The 27127-nt window shown below is 44.8% G+C and overlaps 1 protein-coding gene across 1 annotated transcript in view; it reads right to left on the reverse strand.

The window, feature by feature from the left end:
- Nucleotides 1-7820: 7820 nt before the first annotated feature.
- Nucleotides 7821-27127, reverse strand: part of LOC8028294 (sorting nexin-13) — a 40073-nt gene continuing 20766 nt past the window's right edge. Inside the window, exons 13-25 of the mRNA XM_029985447.4 lie at nt 25017-25072; nt 24118-24240; nt 23926-24030; nt 23192-23312; nt 23032-23066; nt 22784-22928; nt 22390-22532; nt 20149-20364; nt 16175-16366; nt 14863-15008; nt 14687-14755; nt 11040-11152; nt 7821-10112 (exon numbers count right to left, since the gene is read on the reverse strand). Of these exons, the coding sequence (XP_029841307.3) occupies nt 9844-10112; nt 11040-11152; nt 14687-14755; nt 14863-15008; nt 16175-16366; nt 20149-20364; nt 22390-22532; nt 22784-22928; nt 23032-23066; nt 23192-23312; nt 23926-24030; nt 24118-24240; nt 25017-25072 (1733 nt within the window). The 3' untranslated portion in view covers nt 7821-9843. The remainder of the gene's footprint in view (nt 10113-11039; nt 11153-14686; nt 14756-14862; nt 15009-16174; nt 16367-20148; nt 20365-22389; nt 22533-22783; nt 22929-23031; nt 23067-23191; nt 23313-23925; nt 24031-24117; nt 24241-25016; nt 25073-27127) is intronic.

Raw genomic sequence — 27127 nt, forward strand, 5'->3', positions numbered from 1 at the left:
TGTGTGTGTTGGGGGGGGGGGGGGGGGGGTGTGTGTGTTGGGGGGGGGGGGGGGATTGGCACATCGAAATTCAGAGTTTATCAGATAAATCCGAATATACGAAACGTTTACCGGCGGGTAGCACGAAACCCTAGTTATGAGTCACATTCTCCTCCCCCCCCCCCCCCCCCCCCCCCCCCACAGACACACAAACACACCACTCCAAACGCCCTAGAAAACACTGAACTTTTTCAGCTAAGACCGAATTCGGAAAACATTAATTCGGCGTACTTTTACCGGTGATATTCGGTTTAACCCGAAAACGCTGAACCCTAAACATAGCGTTTGAAGTAAAAAAATGCACGTCTCAAATAAGGCACTGTAAAGGAATTGAGGTTCTAGGCCAATTCGTCGAAAGCCAACTCGTCGACGGCCAATTTTATTAATCTGTTCTTTTGGAAGCAAGTTCGCAGTAAGGAGTATACTCGATGCGCGCATGAGGGTTCCCTGGGCAGTACCGAAGCCCCCGCTGGTGCTTATTCTGGCTAGTTTGTAGCGTGAGCTACACTGGCCGAGGTTGGGCAGTTCGCGTGACTCGCATAATGAGCTGTGCTCCGTGCTGCGCATGCGCGAGGAGCAGTGACGTCACACGGCACACAGCTGGCGCGCCGGAGCCGCCGCCGCCGCGCGCTCCGCCGCCGCGCGCTCCGCCGCCGCCGCGCCCGCCTCGGCGGTCTGCGCATTCCAGAGGAGAGGCGTCATAGCCGCGGCAGACGCACTGGCGCCTCCGCGTGCCCAGCTGTGCGCCTCTGTTGCGCAGTGGGCAAGTCTAACGCTGCACCGGAGCCGCTTGATAGCGCCTCTCATTTTGTGCGCATAAGCTCACACACACTACATATATCCTGGCAAAGCCGAGCTAAGCCATCGCAATTTTTTCGAGCAGTTTTGCTCATTTTTACGCGTAAGTTTGCTGGTGATATCGTCTACAACAAAATAATCCAATCGCATGGCAATGTGCTGTTGTTAGTTGTTAAAAGAAAAAAACAGAAAGCGTGTGCGGCAACGGTGTGTTCAGCCCATGCTGCAGAGTAATGCTACAGCATAGAGGCTGCGGCATGTTACTGCTTCACCGGTTTCCAGTCGATCAAGGCCTTCGTCGGCAATAATTTGTGAATTTAACTCAAAGCGTACAACTTCTCGCCTGCAAGCTACAGCCGCGTGTTTCTAGGAGATTTTATTCACGGCGAATGTACCCCGGAGAATCGGTGCCCATGGTACACCTTGAATACGCTCCACATTAAAGTCACCTTATCTTACCGTTTCTATGAATGCGTTTGTAATCGGCGCATCTCCCGATTTTTTCTTCTTTTTTTTTTTTTGGGGGGGGGGGGGAGAGAGGGGGGGGAGGAAACGTTCTACGCTTAGGTGGTAATGACGAAACGAGGAGTACTACGGAACCTCACCGGACCGCCACAAACCAGGAAGTTCATAACTTGAACTTATGGATATCTTTGTCCCAATAACTTTTCCTGTTTCCCTGATACTTCATAAAAGACCAGACAACGCAGCCAACATCGACGCGAAGGTATCCCCTCTAACTACCCAATCTCTTCAGAGATTAGCGTAGTTCAGTAGTAGTAACTACTGCTAACTTCATTTGTTTTTAGCAATCACACAGCAGCAGCAATCGGGACACTGACTTGAGTGCGATCCCGTCGTCGCCAGCGTACTTTTTTTTTTATTGTTTCTCCACTAGCTGTTAAATAGTGCCATGCAATGTCCAACCCTTTTTCTTTACGTTCTGTTTTGTTTTCATAAAACGCTACCTATTACAGCCTTTTTACATGCGTGCTGTTTTGTCGTTGTGCTGTTTTGACGCCGTGCTGTTTTGGCACGTGCTCTTCTGTCGCTGTGCCGTTTTGACGCCGTGCTGTTTTGTCGCGTGCTATTTTGACGCGTGCTGTTTTGTCGCCGTGCTGTTTTGACGCTGTGCTGTTTTGACGCGTGCTGTTTTGACCGTGCTGTTTTGTCGCGTGCTGTTTTGTCGTGTGCTGTTCTGTCGCGTTCCCACAGAAACACCGACAACTGCGTAGCGAAAGGCCATGGTACGGAAGTATATGAGAAAAAAAAAAATAGGAAGTATGCTAATTCAGATGTGATCTTCCGGAAAAACGACCGACCGGTAAAGCCTGTCTTATACCGATCGATCAAACTGCGCTTCTCAATGCGGAGTGCAAGTTCGTCTGCTTCTTTTGCGGTGGTTGCGGTGACGTCAGAACGCCGAGCTCTGATTTATTTATTTATTTATTTAATTTTCCCTCAAGGCCAGAGGCATTACAGAGGGGGAGAGCAAAGAAAAATACAGAAAAGGAAAACAAGCCTAGAAATAAGTTAAACACACTCAACAAATAAAAGATTAGTGATGATTGGAAGGATAGTGGACAGACCTCAAAGCAAGCTGCTTTGAGGTATACCCACTATCCTTCAGTCAGAGCCAAAGGAAGAGGACGAACTTGTGCTCCGAATATAGTCCACCACGCTGCTTACAAACAAATGAGCGTTTTCCCACTCCAGGTGCGGGCACTGCGCGTGCGCAGAAACCAGATTTGCGTGAAATGAAGCGTCTGCGCATGCGCCGTGCTGACAACAGCGCCACCGCAACAGCGTGACGTCAGAGCCGCGCGTTGATATATAACAAACAGTAAGTATTCATATTTCGATACATTTGTACAATACCCGTTCTCAAGGCTAAAACAAAACAAGAAAAGACAAAAGAAAACATAAAAATGTGAAAGCCGTTTACAACTCCCTGTAATGCCGAATTGGAGCGCAGCTCTTGAGGAGGAGGAGGTAAGGGTACTGAGGGCCACGTGTTCTCGGGGGGGGGGGGGGGGGTCACGTGACCTTGGCGGGGTCACGTGGGGGAGTCACGTGCCCCCTACGATATCACGTGACCAAAATTTCCCCGCTAGATTTAGCGGGGAAATTTTTCCGCTAGATTTAGCGGGGAAATTTTTTCCGCTAGATTTAGCAGGGAAATTTTTCCGCTAGATTTAGCGGGGAAATTTTTACGCTAGATTTAGCGAGGAAATTTACCCATAATGCACCGCGCGGTTACGCCGACGGCGACGGCGTCGCCGCTCAAGCCGGAAACGGGCGCCAAAGAGCTGCGCTTTAAAAAAAATACAGGAACAAGTTGAGTGTCGTCAACCCACTCGCCCCGAAGAATGTACGTCACCTAACCGAATCCCGGAGCAAAGCTCACCGGAATAGAGCTAACCGGGCTCAGCTATACTTTTTTGTAAAACTAAAGAAGCTCAATATGTTTTTTTTTAGAGACCAGGATCCTGGATCCAACACTGCTATCGAATTCGTTCGTTATCCGATAAATTTTGAGCATAATCGCAACCGTTTAGCAAAAACTTTGTCGTTCCCTTATTGGTAAGATTAATGATGATCAAAAGGAGTTGCCGATTGCTAGAGAAAGCAGCTGTATGCCAGCAGATGCCTTCGGATACTACTGTTCAACTATGCCACTTTCAACCAATGAGGAAGGAGCGAGAAATTCTTAGCAGAGTTACACAAAAAAAGAAAGGAAATTGAAATGCCACCCTAACTGTGACGTTCAAACGACATTGCTAGGGTTTTCCGGTTTCGAGGCGGAATATTTACTAAAATATTCTACTAATTTTGCGACTTTCATTTTTTTTTTTTTTTTTTTTAAATATCGATTTTCGGTTATCTCCTCTGGTGCGCATCGAAAAACATCTCGAGAACAACGTAGTTTGAGCGTTCTTCCTTCAGCAGTGGGTAAACCGTTTGCTTTATGAGTCAACAGGGACACTATGACAATATTTATGTCGTTAAATTTTGATCCTGGTGTGCGCGGTCTAACGACAGGTTGTGATCATGAGGGAGCAGATGGACATTTTGAACAGCTACGAAGATCACATTTGAAATCGTTCACATCACACTCATAGGCAAGTTGTTCTCCCCAATGCTTTCACGGTGAGCTTCCTCTGCCGCCCACCGCAGCAACACCTCTTCGAGGCGAGCGGTTTTTCCTGCTTACTTCATTTATCCTTTGTCATGTGTTAGTCGTTTGTCCCGCCGCTAGAGTAGCCCGGTAAAATAGGTCACCGATGCTAGCGCAGGATGACTGGTAATTTTTTTTAAATAATTTTATCTGTTTAAACCGCGCTCCCCCCACAGCCTTACCACACAGGGGATGTCTTTGTCCTAATTAACGAAGAACGCCAGTATTCCAGATATTGTTCGATGAAACGTCGTGGTTGGAGTTAATTAAACAATGTCGCCATCCAAACATGTATATCTGTTACGGTGAGCCTAGAGCCACTTGAGAGTTTTAGTAGATCGTCTCGATGGCTGTAGTAACGAATCCGATACCCGACACTCCACCGCCGCTCTTGAGTATGCATTGTATCGTTATCGGAATAATCTATTAAAATCCTAGCTTCGCGCTACGCTTCTGAGTAACGGTACTTCAGCAGTGAATGGATGGGATGGACGCTCTATACTCTTTATAATGGCCGGTAGTTTGCGCCACCTAACCTAGGTGGTGCATCTTGGTGCTTGAGATCATTGTTGCCAGTCATATGAAGCTTTACGGTCCGTGCCAGAGCAAAACGATATCGCCTGAGCTTCCTGTCGCCCATCTACAGCTCAGGGACAGGGATTGCGAATGGCGGCTTACATAAAAAATCGGGGAATGATGTGCCGATACTCAAAGCGTAGCTCATTTGGTGGCTCAAGGTGAGCCCAAGAGTGGCATTAACGAAAAGCAGATATGGCAGCATTAACGTTAGATTTGACTTGTATTACCATTCTAAGCAGAACGAGCGTGTGTTGTCTCCTAGACGACGCTTGGACGATCCATGGCAGTAGTATGATTCATACTAGAGTCACTAGTTCATAGTGGTACATTAAAAGTCATCGAGAGGATCGAGTTCACGTCCAATGCGAGGTAAATCCAATACACAAGAACAAGATTTAAAAAAAAAAAAAAAAGACAGCACTAATACGATTTTTAAAAGAACCTCTCTTACACTAAGTGCTTCTTCTGCCTCGATCAAGTACTCTGTTCGCCCTCTTTGCACCAGACTCGTAAAAGAATACATGCACGTTCCTGGTTTGAAACCAATTTATTGGCTAAAAAAAAAAAAGTTTAAATTTGACGTATTTTGAAGTTTGGTTGTCACGTAAATGCCACGTGCGTTACGTACCAGAATACAATACAACAAAAGTATTTTTAATCAGTTTCTCATTAAAAACTACTGGCTTGGACTCTCAAAAGGGGCCAATATTTCGAGACAACAAAATATATCACATAACAAAAAAAGTCCAAAGGGCCAACAAAATGTGGAAACTCCGGAAGAAGCTGTGCCCAGTCAATCTACTGGGTTTGATCGACAAAAAGAAACCAGGTTTTTCGTCCGGCATAAATAAAATATGCATTGCAGAAAGCTGACACCCTGTCAGAATGTGAAGCTAGTGGTGGGGATACGGTGCTAAAGTTCGAGAACATGATATTTACCTGAATCAAAAGATGAACGGGAAGGGTGAAGCCCCTCTATGAGCCAACGTCCTCCCCAGCCTAATTTCGTCAAAACAAGAAATAATATTGTGGGCGCCAGAGGCATTTATTTCAGCGAAACAAACTTGTCATCAAGAAAGAAAACAATGTTAACTTTCTTGCTAACAACATTATTTTACTGAAATAAATGCAACAGCCACCCACATTATTTCGTCTTGACGAAATTAGGCTTAGGTGGACGTCGGCTCAGAGAAATTACGTCTTTCCCTCTCATCTTTTGATCCAGGTAACGCCATGTTCTCAAACTCTAGCTCTTATCCTCACCACTAGCTTCACACTTTGACTTCTGCAATGCGAAGTTTATTTATACGCGAGCCCAAAAACTGGGTTTCCTTTTCTCGACCGATCCCGTTAGTTCCAAAATGCGCACGGAACCTGAAAGGTTGGTTCGTGTCTGGCATGTTGTGAGTTTGCTCTCTCGTCTTTAGTTCTTACCTATGGTGTCGCTGCAGCCTTGCTCCTTTCTCGCCACCATATTTACATGTGAGCCGCACACCTCCACCATTCATACAAAAACATCTCAACTTGGTTCCTACGTATGCGACACCACCAGTGGTGCAGGGCAACAATACTAGAAACATATCTTACAGGGTGCATGCACACAAAGGGATCTAGGTGTGGATGGAACAGCCACATATAGGCACACAGTAAATATATCTGCAGTTGAGGCTGTGGTGTCCAAGACGATGCTCTAGATAATTCTACACCAATTTCATCGAGAAAAAAAAAAGAGCTTAGCTTTAATGTAAAGAAGTGGCCAATTTGGGACTATTAGGCGATAATCTTCAAAACAAAACCTTCAAATAAAAATATCTAGTTGAAGAAATAGCATTACTAGCTTCTTTACAATTTGCAGTTACTTAAAGGGTACTCCGGCGATTTTTTCATGGTCGCTGATTTGCCTCAAAATTGGCTCAACAGACCGATAGACATGGCTCTACGAGTTCCCCAAGTATTGTGTGAAAAGAAAAAGAATTCGCGAAGTTATTGAATTTTCGAATTTCGTTTTCATCGTGCTTCTTAAACCGGGAACCCCTACTGGCAACATTGAAGTGTGACGAACGCAATGGTATAAAGTGGCCAGTAAGCCATGTTCCCAACTGATTACAAGACGTCTGAGGGTGGGAAAAGAATGTTTGGTAACTGATTCACTGAGAAGCACGCAAAAAACACTCGACATACTCTGTTTAAAACTAGATGCAGTCTGTACCATATGTGACGTCACACAACTGAAGAGCGCGCTAAAATTTGAATGCTAGTTTCGGCATCTTCATTTACGGTTTTCTCAATTGCTATTTTGAATTTCGAGAAAATAAATAGCATACCATGACGACTGAAGTCCGGGTAGTCGGAAAGTGCAATTTGTTTAGGTAGCTCAAAAAACGGCCGGAGTACCCCTTTAATAGATAAAGGGCCTTACAAAAATGTAAGTACATTTGCTAGCAATGCCATGGCTGCAAAGTGGAATGTGAAAAGCTACATAGAAGATAATTATACAAAAGAAATCAACAGTTCCACATCACATAATACAAAAAATGTTACGAAGCATTATGTACAAGTTGTGGCTGCACAAAAACTCGCACAAACCAGGATCACTTCTCTAGGCACGCTATCACAAAAATGGTCGGCGCAACGACAAAAGGGACCCTATACAGGTCGATACTGTTTCGATAAAAAGCATGTCAGTTTGTTATCTTTGCATCAATTATGCAGCTTGGGTGGCCATTCCAACAAGGACGAGCACTGCCCTTGCTCCACGGTGCCTTGCTCGGAAAGCAGACATCCTTTGGATAGCACTAATTAGCAAATAGTCTAGTGAACCTGACTTGCTAATCACTATTTAATCTTTTTTTTTTATTTTTTTTATTTGAAGAGTTATAGCCTTGCCCTGGACATCATTGGCTAAATGCCAAGCTTCAAAAGTGACTTCCTTCCAAGGACAAAAGACAAGCACTTTGGCTTCACTTAAAGAGTGACCACTGTTGCGATAATGTGCGGCAGAATGCAAAATGATAAAAAAGGTATTGCACTTTATATGCTCTTTCACTCCAAAGAGCATGCAATGAGCTTTTTATATATATATATATATGTATATACACAACACTTGGAAAAACTGCAAGCAAACCTGTTGGAGACAGGAATTTCACTGGTTTACAGCTGATCATATTATTAATCATAAATAAAATAAAGATAGGCTTTGGTATGGTGAAAAGAACCTTTTATGAGCAATCAAACTTTACCTCAAACTCTGAAAAGTATTAATACTATATTAGAGTTTACTTCATAAACATAAATCTACTGTGAAACCTAATCACATGAGGCAAATCTTGAATAATACCGTGCAACAACCTTAGTTAAAGCTCTCACATAGTCAATACGTCTGGTGAACTAAAACATGTCTGTAACCCGTGCTATTCTTAGGCAAACATTTTTTTTTGTGTGTGTGTGTGTTTACCAAAGGGTGCAGCATGTGACAGGTGGGGATTCAGTACTGGCTCTGACAAGCCCCATCCTCATCCCCCACATTGCCAGATGAATGCACCAGAGCCCAACATAATCACACAAAGACCCGTTACTTTGTCGACGGCATTCTGAGATGGAACAAGACTTCTGAACAAGTTTCATTCAAGCATAATATGGAGCCACAATTTTGAGTAATGATTGTTTGTTCTTTACCAAATTTCAATGAGGCTTGGAGTTTGGACATTACAACTGCCAGACACACTTTTTGAGAGTGCAAACAGAATTAGCAGCACATTGTGGACCACACACCTAAGGTGCTACCGCCCAGAGATAAAAGTACTGTCGGGAGAGAATTTCTAAGATGCTGGTCGTTTTCCTCAACCAAAGTGTTCACAGATCTCACTTAGAATTATAACCATTCTCAAGTCTAGGCCCAGAAGACAAGGTGACAACTAAAGACCAATACGTTAAAGTTTGCTGAGATTAGAACCACACAGGTATCTCAACATAATTAACCAATATCATTTTTTTTTAATCTATACTCACACATGTTTGTGGGCAACATGGCTCGCATCAAGGAAAATCCGGTCACATTTGGAAGGCAAATTACAATTACCTACATCAGGTCCCTGCTTGTCTGTCCTCAATCCTGATTTGCTCACACGGAGTATAAACTTTAGCGTTGTCTACTTGAAAAGGTGTTTTATTTAAACTGCATCTTAAATGCCATCCTCAAGATAAAAATAACAGCAAGCCATTTACCAAGAGGACGTAGGAGCGGCAAACATTGCCTTCAAAGATATCACACAAGACAACCTTCCCAGATGGCCTTAAAGTGGCCCAGAGGAGGTTTCTGATATCACCTAGATATGGCGATTACACTATCTGCGAGCTCTGAGCATCCTAGAAATTCCTAAATCACAATCATGCACGGCTGATTTCCCTATTAAAAAAAACAATAAAGGTTGCAACACACCGAGGTCATCACAAACAATGGGAGGAGCACGGTCCGGCAGCCAAGATGACATGTGACCAATGAAAACACAACATTTCATGGAGATTGCCAAAGCTGTTAGTATAAAATGTGTACGCTTTTGTAGATGATGAGAGCAAATACCGTTAGAGTATGAGACAAATGTTAGTATTTGCAGAGAGGGGATATGATAGTGCAATAATCGTTTAAAAAACGGTGCACTTCTGCAGGAGTGACGTGTCTGGTCGTCTGCTGGTCGGCTCTTCAGCCTGCGCTCGTTAGGTTGGTTCATCGGCGTCAGGTCAGTGAGAGCCATGGTGCGCTGAAGCAATGGCTTTGAGGGTACATGATTGACTTTGTGTGCTACGACAGTAAGACTAACAAAAAAAAGCTCGCCGAGTTCGGGTCACGAGTCACGTGCATTCGAGATATCACTCTGCGGATCCACCGGTCGAAGACGCGCGGATCCTTCGCTTGCTATTGGTCAACAGTGGTCCTGGTTTCAGAACATGCTCCCCCCATTGCACAAGATGGCCTCGATGTGTTGGTATCTTTGACTGCTTTTTCAGTAGGGAAATTGGTCGCATATCGTCATGATTTAGGGGTGCCTAAGGTGCTTAGAGCCACCAGAGTGGGTTATCGCCATATTTAGGCAATTTCAGAAACCTCCTCAGGGACCCTTTAACTGTCAGGCATACACACGGTACCTTCTGGGTCGGCTTGGGTCACACAAGACGGTACAGGGCACACGATGCCGTAATTACAACATCTCCAGTGTACGTCCCACGCCACGCGATCCACCATGGAACGTAGATCACCGCACCTCCGGGCGCCTTCCGGAAAAGCTTGGCGGCTCCTTGCCGGAATTGTTGGAAGACGCTGAAGCGGTCGATATGGTGGGCGACTTGGCGTGCATCGTGCGGAACAGCTCGTGGAACCGGTTGCTGGGAAACAGGGTCGCCAGGAAGCCCTCCAGAAGGACATAGGTCAGCCTACGGTTCAGCTCTTCGTGCTGAAACATCTCGAAGACGCAGAGCATGCCACGCCGCGTCGTGTCGCTTCCGATGATGTGCTTTAGTTCGTCTAGGATAGAAAAAAATGGAAGGATAAAAGGCATTGAGGCTTTGCACGAGCGATAGTGACATAGCCTAAACCACGGTAAAAGAGTGCTGTATGATGAACACCATTGTACTGTACTGGTCACTCACTGCAGCATACACCGGTGCAAAAAATGGTTCACTTGGATCGACAAAAGCAAGCTTTTGCGAGAAATTGATTAAAAACAATGCTGCCCTTGGGTATTTGAGGGACAGGGGGCAGCATGAAAACAGCTTGTTAAAACATTTCCAGCCTCGTAGGCTCTTCGTCAATTGCTAAATTAAATAATAAAAATTTTTTTTTTTCAAGTTTATTAGGTTTTAAACGTTTCAACTGGCTGCTTTGACGCTGCCACAGGTACGAAATGCACACTTGTAACTCATCTTCAGGTCCTCACTACTGCACTCAAAGATAGGGTTTGGCCTCTACAAAAACAACACCAGAGGCCAGCCTCAAGTTGCTGGTGTGGAAACGACGAGAAAAAACTCCCCCAATGCACGCTGTGCACTGTGGAAGAGCAGCAATAATTTTTTGGGTTTGTACAACTTTCATTATCACGAATTACAGGTTCTTCTCGAGCAGGTATTTTTTCTAAACCAGATTCTACATTCTGTAGAAATTATAGTCCATTTAATACTCAAAAATAATCTACATCAAATTATTTGTTTAGGGTGCTTAGTTGATTTATACTCAATACAATCGCAGAAAATTCTATCCAGATGTAATAAAAAAAAAACAGAAAAAACAAGCTAACTGGTGACCATTTATGACAACCAAAACTTGAGACTGGCAAACCGAAAAAAAAAAGGGGGACAAACAGATGTATCCAACGAGCTAAATAGACAACTGTTTTACCAAAGTTGTTATTAAGAAAGAAATATGTTCAGTACAACAATGTCTGACATAGATTACCTGTGAGACTGCACAACATGATAGTTTTGGCAGCCACCCTCGTTCGCATCATGGTGTTCAGGTCTCTCTCGGGCTGCGTCTCGGCCGGATAGCCATTGGGCCACAGGGCGTCCCTGCATGTTACACACCGTCACCTTGTGTGGCACCCTTTGGAAGCCAACGACTAAGCGAAGACTCGGCATGTTAAAACAACTCAATGATGTCTTTTTTTACTGACATTCAACTGGTTAATGCAATACCCTCAATTTCTGCATTTCTAATGTTCGCCAACTTGGAAATTGGAGAACTCAAGAAATTCATGGGCGTGCAGCAATTTAGAGCAAGTGTGATCAGTGACTCACCATAAACTAGAACTTTACTTTAGTGTGCAGGCTACCTCAAAACCAACACAGAATAGGACTAGAAGAAAACAGAGGCCCATATTGTAGTTAAAATATTTTTTTCTATCGAGGGCAATGCATGTAATCAGGGGTCTACGAGAAAATGAATGCTGCACTTTGTTCAGCCATCAGGTAGGTTATGGTTTATTTGTCTTGCAGTTATGAAGTGAACAACAATACAATTCGCTTAGTCTATTTTTCATAGGCAGACTTCTTAATTAGGGGTGTGCGAATATTCGAAACTTCAAATACCTCGCCAATAATGCTTGTCATTCGATTCGATTCACACTTTCGCTGTTCGAAATATTCAAGTTCTTCGAATATTCGAAAACTATGAATAATGCAGAACTCGCTTATTAGTGTTGATTCACGGTCGCATTCCCTGTTTCGTTTATGAACTGCGTGGCATGGTTTCGAGCTTGGCAAACCCATAAAGTCAACTTATATGCCTTTATTTTTGTATGAAGCACTCTAAGGTTATTTGCACACTGTAGCCTTTGCTTGCCATAATGTCTGGATTATGAAAGGTGAAGTGGTCGTAGCGCAAACGCTGCGATACATTTGATAAAGAGAAGGGCTACGATTCGCAACAGCACACACATCGTGGTGAGCACAAACGCCACAGACCACACTCACTACAGTCCTTCCTACAGAAATTGAGCATTCTAGTTTAATTCGCATCAAATAGAAAATATTTGTTTTAAAAATGTTCTTATTCGAAACTACTATTCATAGTCGAAATTATTCAATTTGATTCGCTTTCAAAGATTTTGATTTTCGCACATCTCTATTCTTAATCTAAACACGTCACTACTATATAGCACAGTGGTCTCAAACACCTTTGAGTGTAGGGGCCAGATAGCCAACACCGGAGAGATCAAAGGCCAATGCAGCATCAAGAGGGGAAGGGGGGGGAGCGGGGGGGGGGGGGGGGCAGAAGATTTTAACAAGGGACCTTGTGTCACTGTCACTGCCAAAACCCACAGTTTTGGCAGTGACATTTTTAATTTTATTTGTTTATATGACTACTCCGGGGCCTGACCTGATGGGATAATGAGAATTAAAATGACACCGCTTGCCCCCTCCAATGTGCTGGCATTTTTGATGGAACAAAAGAGCTAGTACTCTATCGTTCCCATTGCACAATTCACTCAGGAATTAACCAAGCTCAACATGTCTCTAGAAAATACAATCAGTTAATTTGACAGTTCATGCTTTCCTCACAATTTTTATTACAACAATCTGAACAAATACCTGTCTTTTAATGGTGATATGCTTTTGAAGGCTACAATCCCAAGCTCATAGCTTTATCTTTAGTAGCCACTCCTGCTAATAGAGAGCTCGCGCAGCCGAGATCCATCCTTCAATGCATAGTTTGCACTTGCAGCAGTGGCGGAATCGTTGTATATTACAAAAAGCTGGGAGGCAAAAAATAAAGCTAAACAAAGGGCAAATAAACACACATAAGTATAAACCATGTGAATATGTTAAAAAAGCAGAGCTACTTTTCGAACAACAATGAATTGTTGAGATGATCTAGATCACTATGGCGCATGCCAGTTCTAGCACTCGAGACATGGGAACCGGGACTTGTAGCCGGTTGCCTGCGGGCCGTGTGTTTCAGACCTCTGATCGCCAAGCAGTCAAGCTGTTCTGCTGATATAGCAGAACAGTTTGACTGTTTGAACCAGCTCACAATCTGTTCTTGCCCAATTCGCCAATGCAAAGCTATTTAACTGCCCTCGCAGTTGCGACAGCGCTCCAGTTCTCAGTGTTGAAGCAATTCTGTCACTAAGAAAGTGACCATTATGTACAGTAATCCCTTGTTATAACAAAATCAAAGGGATGGCAAAAAAATTCGACACAAGCGGTAAATAAATAAAAGCAATAGAGTTAAAATAAGCAGTGCCAGCAGCCTTGAAGGTGGACGGGAACACTGCAGAATAATCTGACCATTTTTTTTAATTGAACAATCCTTGGTTATTAGCTTGCGGCAGCTTTACTGAGCAAAATATAATTAACTGGAGTTTGCCGATAATTTTGTTTGGGCATAAGTTCTTTAAACTGCTCCAGGCATTGCAAGGCCCCTGTCACCGTCGCTGCACTCTACTTTGTTTCGAAGCAGCCGTAGCTGCCCGTAAGATGTTCCATGTCTCCGCAGTCGTTGGCGTTTCCCGAGCTGCCTCTCCTACGTTGCTTTGTGTTTACCCTGGCTGCACGCAAGGTCTATGATCGCAGCACCCGTGGTAGGAGCAACTACGGGAACGCTCGCATCGACAAGCGCGAATGAATAAAAAATATCCCCAGTGGCTTTGCCAAGATGTTTTCACACACTCTTGTAAAGCTCGTTACAGCTATGGAAATCGTGCACTGGCTCGGCAAGCATGCTCACGAGAGAAAATCCGACGTGCTCGAAGCAGTTGGCAATTATTCATCTTTGGATCACGGGTGCGCTTTCTCTTGTATAAGAAACTTTTCGAACCTGTCCACTATGCCTTGCTTCTTCTGCAAAATGGTAGACAGTGTCGAACAGATGATGCCGGAATGTTGAATTCTTTGGCGATTTCGGACTTAGGCCAGCCACTTTTCTCAACCTCAAGCAACTTTCGGTAAACACTCCCAATCTCCCATACGATGCACAAGTGCGTGTAGTATGCCACGGGCGCGCGTGTCGGGCGCATTTGGAGGGATGGTCTCCTCCGGGTTCCATCGCTCTCTTGGCCCGATTCCGACAAGAGTCGGGCAGCGTCGGCCGCGGGCACCGTAAGGAGTGTCGGAACGTTGATGCTGTTACCTGCCTGCGTCGCCGCGTTGGCGCATTGGCATCAGAAGCTGTGCTCTGCCAGCTCAGCACGCTCTGCCTTCTGTCAGCCATTTACTCCGTTTTCCCAGTTTGCCGTTTGCCTCGGCGGAGAAAGGAGAGGGAATGCAAGAATCTCCCGTGTGCCTCCGTGTAGGCTTGCGTGCTTTTGGTGCTGCCTCCTTCGTAATAAGTGTGGTCGGCCGCCTATACACTTCGAATAATCCAGTTACACATGCGTGCATTTTGGTCGGGACCACGCCGAACTTCGATAAAAGCGATAATTCGAAGAAAGCAATTTTGTTCTAACAAGGAATTACTGTACGCTGAAATTCCAGCAAAATATTAGGATTTCTCTGTGTCGACCATTGGTAACCTTTGCTTTATGAAGCATTGTAATATATGCACAAGCCTTCTCGACTCAAAAATAAATGTGTTGTGTAACGAAGACAAATATCCATGCTCACTTTAGTGCTGTAATGTACTCTGCAATCTTCTCGGAAGACGCCATCCACTCGACGTAGTCAACTATTTTTCTGGAAAAGAATGTAAGTTGATAAGTTGCATGACAACTTTAGCAAACGGTCGTTGAAAAAAACTGGAAAAGTCGGAGAACAGAATGCATATCCACGAGGAGACAGACCTGTTGATGGTGTCTCCAAAAGTGGCTTTGATGATCTGTCTAAGAATGACCACGATGCGCCTCCTTAGCCACTGGTTTTTGCTCTTGAGATCAAACACCTCATCCATCAGCAGGAGCATGATTCTCAGGGGGATGTTGTCTTGAGTCTGAAGGGCAGACACATGAAAAGACAAATTCATTTCAAACTAGAAATTCCGTCGCATTAATTTATACTCGAGACCAACTCTCTGCGACACTTCCAGAGACGAGAAGAATGTGCATCCAGAGTTTTAATTGGCGCTCAACTTGCACGAGCACACAAGTGTCCATAGCTGTGGTTCTACTGCCACAGAAAATTGTCCCGAGGTATATACACTCTTCCACAACAAACTTCTAGCAGCTGCCATTCTCAACACAGTTTACATTGTGCATGCTTCCCTCGCTTGCTGAGGTGACAAGCTGCGCCAATGGATCGTTTATATCAGCAGCTGATCCGTTATTTTTCTGAACAGTGGAATAAACTATACTAAATGTCAACTCTTTTGTGCTACATTGCCAACGTTTGTGCAGTGCTCCAACGCCGTCAAAGACACTTGTGCGATCAAATGCAAGGGGAAGTCCTGTGGAGGCGATCGCTCAGCAGTGCGAGGCTGCAGTGCTGTGGAAGCTACGCTAGCCTCGACGACGCAGTGAAAAATAGTTGACACCAAGTATAACAGTAGTCACAGAAGCTGCGAAATATTGACTCTAATGAAGGCGACTAGAAAACAAGATTGCCTAAATCACGTCCCCTCAACTATCATGGTGAATCGAAGGCGACATACATATGCTCCAAGTTCTGAAAACAAATCCTCCGGCGTCTGCTGCAAGCTGTCACAGACGTTCCGTCTTCGCGGCGTACAGGAGCCGCGTGTGGCCGCCATTAGTGTCTGGTCAGACTCTGACAGGGTAGACCCTCGAAAAAAGTTGAAGGCCCCTGCCAACTACCCATTATTCTTAGACCGGAAGTTCTCAGACTTTTGAGTCTCGATGGTCCCCAACCTGGCTTGACTCAAAGGCGATGAGCTACCCCTGGAACTGACACTGAAGCAACAATGCAGACCTTGTGAACAATGCTGTGCAAACTAGAGAATATTTGGCACATGGGTAGTTATGTGTCAATGGATGGCTCAGATCTGCTGAAATAGTGCTTGAACTGGAGAAACATTTTACTTGGGGACAGAAACGGCTAGGAAAATTTGGCTGCTCGGAGAACCCATTAGGGTACTTTGGGGAAAGTTCCTGGGAACCCAGTTTGAGAACCCATGTCCCAGATTAGAACTTGTTGACTGACCTCAATGTCGATCCCAGCCCCCACTTTGCCACTGCCCTCGAGGAATGCGTCGACGGGGGACGCGTTTGGCCGGCTTCGGAGCACCTTGATGATGCCGTCCCGGAGGCCGTCGAACAGGTTTTCCGGTGCGTTCTTCACCATGTTTCCCATGCTGCGCACGGATGACTTGAGCGGGTTGACTAGAGAGCCCACCTGCACAGAATGCGGTCGGTAGGTCACGGACAGGCAGGTTTTTAGAACTGGGCTGAGCAATTTTGAAAGAAACTGAGGGGGTATCGGTGGCTGAGTGGGCTAGCACACACACACGCACGTGGAGCGAAAGCTCGCGCTGCAGAACCGAGGTATCCTTGGCTCAATCCCCACCCCTGCCCGTTTCGATCTAGATGAGCATCGTACCGGTGTGCAGTCATGTATCACTGCTGCGTGGTGCACGTTGAAGACGCCAGGCTAGCGGTTGTACCGCACTGGCTAAATTGCTCATCTACAGCTGGGGAGACAAGTCACCCATTGAAACAGACTAAGTTCTAGGCTGTGTAAACATACACACACAACAATTTATTTTAAAGGAACTGCAGAATGGTTTTTGAATGATTGTCAAAACTTTAAAAGCTGGTTATGACCGAGCTACAAATTCAAATGATGTTTGGCTACATAGAACTGGTAAGTTCTGATATTTGAAATCCAAGTTAGTCTAGAAGTGAGTACCGAGTGTCAAAACTAATAGCGAAAGACCCAATTCTCTTCGACATTTCTCAAGTGTAGCACACTGTGTGTTGAGTGACTTAAGCTTCAACGAGATGCTTCCCTCCCTTGAGATTTTCATGTTTTATTTACTAGGTGAACATTTCAGTCTGATCCCATTTGCTGACTTATAGTCTCTAAAATATAAACTTACACAAACACACAAACATATATATATATATATATATATATATATATATATATATATATATATATATATGAACGAATATGTGCAGATGAATGAACCGTACTTAATCCAATGAATCAAAGAATCAAAGTTCCTGGAAACTTTGATTCTTTGATTCATTGGATTAAGTACGGTTCATTCATCTGCACATATTCGTTCATATCCTTCTTGGAGACCACGTACGATGGTGTGAAGTGCCCGTGTTATATATATATATATATATATATGTATAGGAATCGTGCGGATCTAATTCAAGCACCGACCAGGGCGCCCCTAGCGGCAAACGGGTCCGTTGCATCGGGCATCTTCTGCCAGTCGCTGCGTTGGTTGTGCGTTGTAGTGGGTTAGCGCTGTAATTTCTGAGATGACTATTCCCCACCAAGAAAGCCGCAACAAGTGCTGCCTGGTCGGCTGAAACAGTACGTCGAAGATCGCGCACGGCACGTAGTACTACATCGTCCCTTCGAAGCCGTACGAGGCGGAGTACTGCGCGACCTGGGTATGACTTGTGCGTCCATACAGGTTAGTGGTGTTTCTTACCTTCCAGTTCGTGCTTTGTTTAAGCTGCTGACGTATAATACAGTTACCTTCTTTTCTCTTCTAGCGACGATAGAACAGCATCGACACCGACGGCAAACTCTATGCAGCAAATACTTCACCGGAATCGAGAAGCGGAATGCGGTCGCCCTCCTAAGCCTACCTGGGATGTTTCCACCAGCCTACAGGAAGATAGTAAAGAAATCGCGGAACGGCCCGAAAAAAAAATTGCTCAGTTATTGTCAAGCTGATTCAGAAATAAACGTACATAATTACCGCAGTCCCCTCAACGCCAACTAAATTTTTTGGCGGGCGCGCTTAATTTTGTTTGCAGAGTACGGCGCTCCGTGACATCCACTTGTCCGTCGAAACGGACCTCCTTCACGTCATACACGCGGCCAGATTCATGAAAAAGTTTTCTCTTCGTCATATTGGCACCACGGAAGAAGCTTTCTGGATTCGTAACCGCCTTAAACCCCGTCGTAATCACCCCGGGAACACTGTCCGCTGTGCTGCTAATCGCCACTGCTTCCCCCCGATGATTCTGCACCGGCTACCGAAGAAGCTTTCCGGATTCGTAGTCGCCCACTGTCCTCTGTGCTGTTCGTTGCTATTACTTCGCGATGATTCTGAGCCGGTGGCACCGGCTTCCGAAGGAACTTTCCGAACTCGTAACTGCCTTAAATTCCGTCGTAATCACGACGAAGACGCTGTCCGCCGTGCTGTTCGTCGCCATTGCTGCCCGATGCTCCTGCGGCGGCTACCACCAGGTTGGCCAGGTCGCGGCGAACAATAGGCGACCGCCGCGACACGGCCGGCTTGCTCGCTTCCTATATATATATATATACTATAAATTTGAAACGCTGCTACAGAAAACACCAACTGTTCTATTGTCTCTGCTTTGAAAGCCTGGTACTACGAGGACTCCCATGAGAAGGCAGTTGTATCTGTAATTAAAATAAAATTAAAACAAGCCATTACCTTAATGCCTGTTTTTTCAACCTCACATGATAACAGTTTGTTCAAGAGAGATGTGACCTTTACACTACTGGCACGCGAGAAAACCAATTCACAGAGCACCAGTTGTAGACAAACAAGAGCTCGTCATCCTTGCCAACTGCAACTTCTCGTTCTTGTACAGGCTCAGCTCCATGAAATCGAGTCACCTCCCAGAAAGCTACAGCAAATCTGCCATCTAAGCTCTCCTTACCCATTCCTCTCACCCTCTCCCTCTTACCCCATCCTGCTTACGAACAACCTTGGTGCGATTACCGCCACCTGGAGAAACAGATGTTGCGGAGGTGCGATAGCAAATTTACCTTGATTCTTTCTGTAGAGATGAGAGATGCAGAATGTGCTGTGTGTGTCTAAGCATCTTGGAGCAGATATGTTTGAGAGGCTAAGCCACACAAAATGCATTCTGAGTCTCAGCTTAATGTAAGGAATCAAGATAAAATAAAAAATTGTTACTCCTTAAAGATCACATGAGAAAATGTTTATTTAAAACTAATGGGTTCTGCCACACCTCTTGACTAGAATCATCTTGTTTTCCTCATTAAAGGAAAAGTGAAGTGGTTCTGTATTTGAGCAAAAACACCTAAATCATCTTCATTTGGCCTCCAGGACTACAAAATTGAGATTATTTTTCAATTTGGTGCACGGAGGCTGCAGAAAATAATTTTCAAAGCACCCCTGAAGCCCCATCTTCCCGGAGCGTGACGTCATATTCAGAGTTTTGGGAATCTTCGCTCCCGCACATCTTGAGCGCCTGTCAAAAATATGTGGGTGCACTCTTGCTATTTTCAAGAGGTAAAAAAAAGACGTCACGACTGATGTCATCGCAGGGAAATATACTTGGCAAACTTGCAAATGCACGCGCTGCCCACAAGAGTGACAGGAGCTTGGCGGCCGAAAGGTCTGGGTATGTCGTAACGACTGGTCGGAGGTTTTTCGAGTTTCTCATGTTTAGTTACATCTTCGGGGAATACTAACATAATATTCAGATTCACGGGATATAAACACTTTAGAATTCCCTTCTAACTCCTTGATGCGCTTATGCGACCATGTCACGTGAAGTCACATAAAGTGCTCAAGTGACCGTGACATGCGAGGGCCAGCAACATTATCATGTAGCTTTGTTGGATCATGTGATCACGTAACAATAGCTTATCTGATCACATAACACAGGGTAGTTATGTGACATCACATGACCTTTCCCAGCATTGTAGCGACAAATGCTTTGCAGCAACACGAGTGTGTGGCAGCTGTAACAATGCACGTCCGGGCCACTCTACTGGTGCAAGGGAGGTTCGGGGGTGGATCCCTGGTAAGGGATGGAGTGCTCTTTCTGCAAAGATATCTCGACTTGTGGTCGTGTTTTCGTAACAGCTTTGAGTGATGCCCTAGTCTTAGAAACCAGTCCATTGAAGCATTCTGCTTTAAAATATTAATGTAAGGCTTCCCCAACTGGCGGACAAAGTTGTGTTGCCAATGCGAGTGGCGCGCTCACCGTCCTGGCGAACTGCTTCTTCTCCTTCTCGTAAAGTCCGGGCTCGAGGAAGTGCAGCATCATCTCGCGCAGGCCCCGGTTGACCGAGAGCACGTCGACGTGCAGGATGCGCTGAAGGAACTCGTTCAGCTGGGACCGCCTCTGCTCCAGGAACTGGCGGCTCAGGTTGTTGAATGTCTTCTTGCCCGGGAATGGCAGCTTGGACAACTTTGGAAACTAGGGCGGGCAGAACGCTAGTTGTGTGAGCACGCATGGTGGACACAAGAAATGCATGTTTCTGAGTATGAAGCAAAGTTTGAAGAAGGCGAAGACGTGCTGTCGGATAGCCTCGAAACTCTTCCGATCTGCTTGTGTTTCACACAATGTCCTTTCACCGAGTGCTCAAGATGGTTCTGATGACGTCATGAGAGATCACTTCTCACAGACTGCCCATAGATTTGATCTCGCAAATACCACAGAGAGGTGTCCCGGGTTACCCGACGTGTGTCGCCAGCGTGCGATCTCGTCGTACTAAGCGGTTACGAGCAACTGCACTGCAGTCGACCGTACTCAAAGCACCTATGTGTGACCAAGCCTCACCCGTGGAGTTGTACAGTATAGACCAGGGGTGGCCAGGCTGACCCGACCTGAGAGCCGCAAACAAAATCTCGAGACTTACAAGAGCCGCGGGGAGGGGGGGGGTTGTCTAGAGAAATTGACGAAACTCGAATTACTTTCAATCTAGCTGAGTCAAAAGCAGTCCAACTATACTTAAGGTAGCAGTAGCACAAGACTACCAACGCGCAACCTGTCTTTCGATTTAAAACGCGTTCCATTTCTCCTTTGGGGGAAGTGCTCGTGTGACCGGGAGGGTGGCAGGAAGGGGGGGGGGGGGGGGGGGGGTAGGGGAGGGAGGGAGCCGCGAGCCGCAGTTTGACACGCGAAGAGCCGCAGCTTGGCCACCCCTGGTATAGACCACTTACAACGTAACCGCTTATAGTGCAGGACCGGGTATAATGCGGTTTTTTTAAACCACCGGTTCACCTCCCATAGAACTCCATGTAATTACATATCGCTTAAAATGCAGGCGCGCGAAGGGAAATACCGGTTATAGTGCGGTTTCTGAAACAGCCCGCTGACCGCGCCGACGACCGGAGCAGCGAGCACGCTTCCCTGTGCGACACTAGATAACGGCGCTGACGGCGCTAGCCACAAGCGGCACTCGTGGGGCAAGGAGGTTGCTCGAAGAAGCGGGGAGAAGAGAAGAGAGAGGCTTCAGTTGCCATAGCGACGGAGGGACGCACGCACGTGTCGTTCACGTGCGTGCGTCCCTCCGCTGTGTTGGAAAACAACCGCAATGACAGACCAATCGCAGGTCGAGGAGAAGTGTTCGCGCGCGTTGCATGATGGTCGCGGGCCGGCTGCTTCTATCCGCAAACATGGCGTCGGTTGTGATCGTCGTCATAGGCGGCGTGGTGGAAGCTAATCGTTACGCGTAAAAGCGCTATCCTTGACTGTGAATTTTCGTTGTGTGTCGCTATGACAACCCAGCACGCACTAGAAGGGAAGATCCACCTACTCGTGCGGCGATGTCGTGGCGGCGCTCTCAAGACGGCAGAAATGCCCGTGTCGTCGTGTTTGTTTACTTCGACTACAGTGGTGCTTTCTAAGAATTTGTGTCCTCGAACATCGCCCGGATTTCTTATTTGGCGCATTTCATGTGCGTGCTCAAGTTGAAGGTATTACTGGCGCGTATTGTATGAAGGATGCAAATGTTCACGCGTTTTCATCACCGGAGAAAAGTGATTAGGGTTAGCAATCCTTAACGCTCGCAACGTCCGTCCGCAACCCGCGACGCCGTTAAAAGGCTGCGTCAGGCAAAAGCCGCTCATTTCTTTCAAAATGTGTGACACACATTTTGAAAGTCTGGTGAAATAAAGACTTTCCTCAAACTAAGCTTTATTTTTCATCTAACATAAAATAAATTCTTTTACAAAGGTAAGTTGTCTGATGGCATGTATTTTGGCCTGAAAAATTGATGTTTTGGTTATAGCACGGTACCGCTTATAGTGCGGATTTTCGCGACTCCCGCAACATACGTTATGTGCGGTTTACACTGTACAATGGATCTCTCTGTCTTATCGTCTGGCACTGTCTCGTAAAATCAAATAATGTGCAGTATAGAGTTTCACATCGCCGTGAGAACCGTGGAATGCATGTTCTCCCGACGACAAACGACACAGAAAAAGTAAGTAAAGGTACCTTTTCGAGGATGAGGATGTGAAAGTCGTCAAAGTCGCTGTACCTCCTGAAGACGCACCACCGTTCTTCGGGCGTTAGGGGCTCGCGGCGACAGACAGAAATGGCGTACAGGGCAAAAGACGTGCTCCCTTCTCTCACTATGCCTGAGCAGAAAAAAAAAGCATACTGGCTCAAATTACAATTAGAGGATGACAGTAATCATTCAAAAAACCATTTATTTTTAAGAATTGGGGAGAATGTTAAAGCTCTGTAGCACACCCTAAACTAAGAGACAAAGTTTACGAGTTTTCTCCTTCCAGCCTCGCTTTTGATCTCCAGCGTCGGATAAAAAATGTTTCGCCACACTCGAGATGAAGACAGGTCATAAATAATGGATGCAGAAAACTTGATAGACCTGTGTTGTAGATATTTGCAGTAAGAAAGGCCTCAGATGCTTTGACATTCTCAATTGGTTCTGGAGGCACTGTGGGCAGGTCCTTGTTGAGGAATTCGATTGGCTCTTCTTCCTGGTCCAAGGAATACAGACTGCTGCAGTCGTCCTGAAATGAATATCCAGTTGTAGTGCACTCATGCACCCGTGAAAATGCTGCATAATGTCCGACTTTTATATTCCAATCACGAAAAGGTCAATGCAATGCTTACACCACTGCCAGCCGACTTTGCTCCGCTGAATGAGTCTGAAACAGTTATGTTCACAAGTGAAAACACCGAACCTTGGATTGGTATTCCAGAGTTACTTTGTTAGCTTGCAGTACTTACAGTAACAATTGTACAAAAAAAAGAAAAGAAAAGGGTTTCTTACCTTCCTCATCTGACTTCGAACCAAAATCCTTCAGGAGATCGAGGTCAGCCAACAACTTGATGTATGCAGGACTTTTCATGAAGCTAGGGAAGTGCGGCTTCTCTTGCATGATCTGTGCAACCTTTCATTAAAGAGAAGAGGTGGCAAAGGAAAAGGGTTTGACAAAAGCTGCACCTGGTCAGAAAATAAAACCCGGCCATGAGAAAGAGCTTATCTGACAAGGACGAGCGCATACTATGTGTACCAACTTTTCGAAGGAGAAGCTTTGTATGTATGAATTAAATAATGCAAGAAACTGTATAAAAGCATAGCAAGCATACATTAATCAATTATGTAGCAGCCTTATTTGTTTTGCCAACAGCAACCTTGTATTGGTGAAGAAGGTGTAGCACTAGCATAAGGGCAGCGGGCTTTAGATTTCCGTGGGCTGCATTAAATCGAATGAGACAGGGTCGCAACTTGTAGGTTGGTGCATAGCAGTGTAGTCATAGTGAAGGTTTCTAATTTGTGCTTAATTAAGTAGTGGTTCTTATATTTCACTATGAAAGGGGAAAGCTGCACTTGTGCCAAAACTTAGGTTCTGTTCCTTGAATTGCCTTTTTATGCCACTTCCTTCTCCTCGAAGGCTTACACAAGGGGACACAAGGTCTGGCTGTGACATGCTTAGCGTAAGCGGAGCTTTCATAGTTCAAAGTCACATTTTGAAATGAGGAAAAGAGAAGTTGCAACATCACCTGCTGTTGAATGTCATCGAACCAGAACTCGTCTGGAGTCTCGACCCTTAGTTTGCGCAGAAGCTTCTTTGCCATAGCGTCGTCAACATTTATTCTGGATGATGCCTGGAAGTTTTAACAGGGTTAGGAATCCACGTTTAGAGAGACTTCATGGGATGTCGCCAAATCAAGAAGCTGCCGAACACCACTTGCCTTTTCTGATATGTACATGTCGTAAATGTTGCCCGCTGCCTCTCTCAGGGACTCAAGGTTAGTGGTTCTGTCTTCTGTCGAATGAGCCTCGCTCAGAAGTTGTTCAGCAGCCACTTTGTACCCCTTGAAGATGAAGAATGCCTGAGAGTTAGTCATGCCTCTGTGTTGTTATGCCAAGCAACGACATGCCATGGATTGTCAAACATTACCCCCCGGGTATATGCTGTAACAAATTTATAGCCTACACCTGAGGCTTTCTTAATTCTGTGACTATATTTGACCAGAATTCACTCATTGAATTGGATAAAATAAAAGTGTGTAGCAATTAAAAATGCCAAAAACAGTGCAACGCCGTAGACCGTGACGTCCTGTGGGCTCATAAACAACTTGCGCATATAGTATGTACAGTGATGTTTCGTTAATATGGACACCTCCACCCCCACAAAAATCGTCCATAACGTGAGTTGGCCATAATAACGAGACAAAAATGCACATAATTTCTCAGTCTGTCCCCAAAAGTGGTGTCCATGTAGCGGGGTATCCATATTAACGAGACAGGACTGTACTATCAATGATTGTAGTTTTCATTGTGACATGTGCAAGTCAGTTACCCACTTATTGTGGTAGAACTATCAATCAAGGAACCCAAAATGTAGTCTCCACATATTCTAAGCCCATTCCTCCAAACTGTATCCATAAAAAGGATTTTGTCAGGAATTTTAAGCATCATTCTGCTTAAAATCTGAGACATTTCGAGGGGTTTTCTAGGTTAACTAAATAATTACAAAATACCCACCATCCCTGTTAAAACCAGCAATCTGATTTTCACAATATATTAGGTGTCTGTGTATCACGAGGCAATGAGTTCGCATGATGAACTTAGTGGTCTTGCAACTCACCTCGGCGTGAAGATAGAAAGAGATGTACTTTTGGGCTCCAATGCTCGTCATGAAGTCTGCAAGGAAAGAAAACAAAAAAAAACTAAACATCTTCAGACGGTAGTCAGTACAGTTTGATCCGTGGCCGGACTGCTTCTAAGGGGAACACGTCCACTCGTCACAAGAAAACTGGTCATTAGTGAACTGGTAAAAGAGGGCATCTCATGCTAGGTGATCTCGTTGTAGGGAGAGTGGTCGCATTGACCTTCTCATCATAGGAAAAGTGGTCAAATGTTTCCAGATCGTTTGTCACATTTCTTGCTTCTTATTTTATCTTGTTCGCTAAGCAGTCTACCATCCCACAAGGGAGTACCTGTCTCTTACCCCCTCTTTTCCATTGTAAGCCATCTTGAGAGTTCCTTTTAGAGGGCAGACTTTTGTAAGGATGCCAATGAAACATTCGTTTTTGCTATCTCAATGAGGAATGACTTGATGATTTCGTGATCCCTTTATCTTGGTGTCAGCGAAGTCAGGTGCACACCCGAACACTCCTTTGCGTAAACCTTCGTGTTTTTATTCTTTCAATTAAAAGAATGTTTTTTGTTTTTTTTCTCTCTTTTGTTTACTGGTTGAAATCAGAGAAACCAAAGTGTGCACAGTTGGGAGAACGCTGGCTTGAAGTATACATACATATAGGAACAAATGTGTTCTCCCAGAAAACACCGTGGAGCAACTATGCTGCTGTACAAAGTCTTTATTTATATTTTTATAGTTTTCATAATGTTAAAAATTACTGCTGCTTTGTGCACACTATGTGCACAGAAGGGTGCAGTCAAATTGGTATACTCGCCAACCATGCAGACCTTGTTTGCTTGAACGAAGAGCCCCAAGCCCAATACCACCTAATTCGTTTCTCTTGTTAAAATTTGTATCAAGTAGAAAAATGAACACAACATATTATATATTATGCAATTGAAGCCTTGGAGGCGCATTCTGTGACAAACAAATTTGAATGAAATTAACAAAGGTACAGTTCTCCGCTTTAACAAGTTCTCCGCCGTTACGAGTTCCCCGTGCAAGAGATGTCTGCTGTGACCAGTTCTGCTATGACGAGTTGGCTATGACAAGTTTGCTTGTGACGAGTTCTCCTAGACCCGTTTCTAAGCAGGCCACTCACTTAAAATAGAGGACATAAAATTAGTAAAACATATAAAATAGCGCAACAGAAACAAGGACAAGAAGTAAACAGGACAGGCGCTATAAAATTAGTACACATAGCCACTTACAGAGAAGCTTTTTCAGAAATGACCGTAAGAGAGAGCGAAAACCCCAACAAGAGCTTTCGGAATACGTATCATAAATGTGCACCATACCCAATGCATTACAAAGCCGGCACTGATATAATTCTGCACACATTTTTTATCTTTGACTTGTTTAACAATGCAATCCAGGAGGTTCCAGTCCCAAGTGGCAACACAGATCAAACAGATTTTGTCCAACAGTGGTGTATATTACACAGAAGAAAATTGAAAATAATACAGTCCAAGCTCATTATAACAGACCTTGATTTTGACCAAAATTTTGGTCTGTTTTAAAAGGAGTATGTTATATGCAGATATGAAGTTGAATCAATGTTATGTAGAGGAAAACCAACTGAACTTCACAAATCGGTATGTTATATCCAAATGTCTGTTGTAACCAGGTCTGTTGTGATGAGCTTAGACTTTAATGGGAAATTCTAAATGCCCGTAGACATTGTACTTATTTTCATACATCCTGATGAGGCCAATTTAATCATGGTTTTAAAACTGAGTTTCAAAACTGCTGACAGGAGATGCAGGACATGACTCACTATACTCATGCTTCTAGCCTTTTGATTACTTCTTTGGCATTCTTATTAGCTGATGCAGCAAACTTGTTAGCCAAGAAGCGACAATACTTGCTAAGGTGCTTGAGACGTGCCGTGCCTGGTGTTTCTTAAAGTGTCGGAGACTATAGCCAGAAGAAGAAAGCACCACCCCACTATAAAGTCAATTTATCGAAATGGTGATGTTCATCTTGCTGGTACTCCACCACTTTTCTACAGCATAAAAAAAAGATGGGTAGCTATGGTGTCATGGGAATATTTTTAT

This window comes from Ixodes scapularis, unplaced genomic scaffold (assembly GCF_016920785.2).
Source record: "Ixodes scapularis isolate PalLabHiFi unplaced genomic scaffold, ASM1692078v2 PGA_scaffold5__190_contigs__length_132052651, whole genome shotgun sequence".
NCBI lineage: Eukaryota > Metazoa > Arthropoda > Arachnida > Ixodida > Ixodidae > Ixodes > Ixodes scapularis.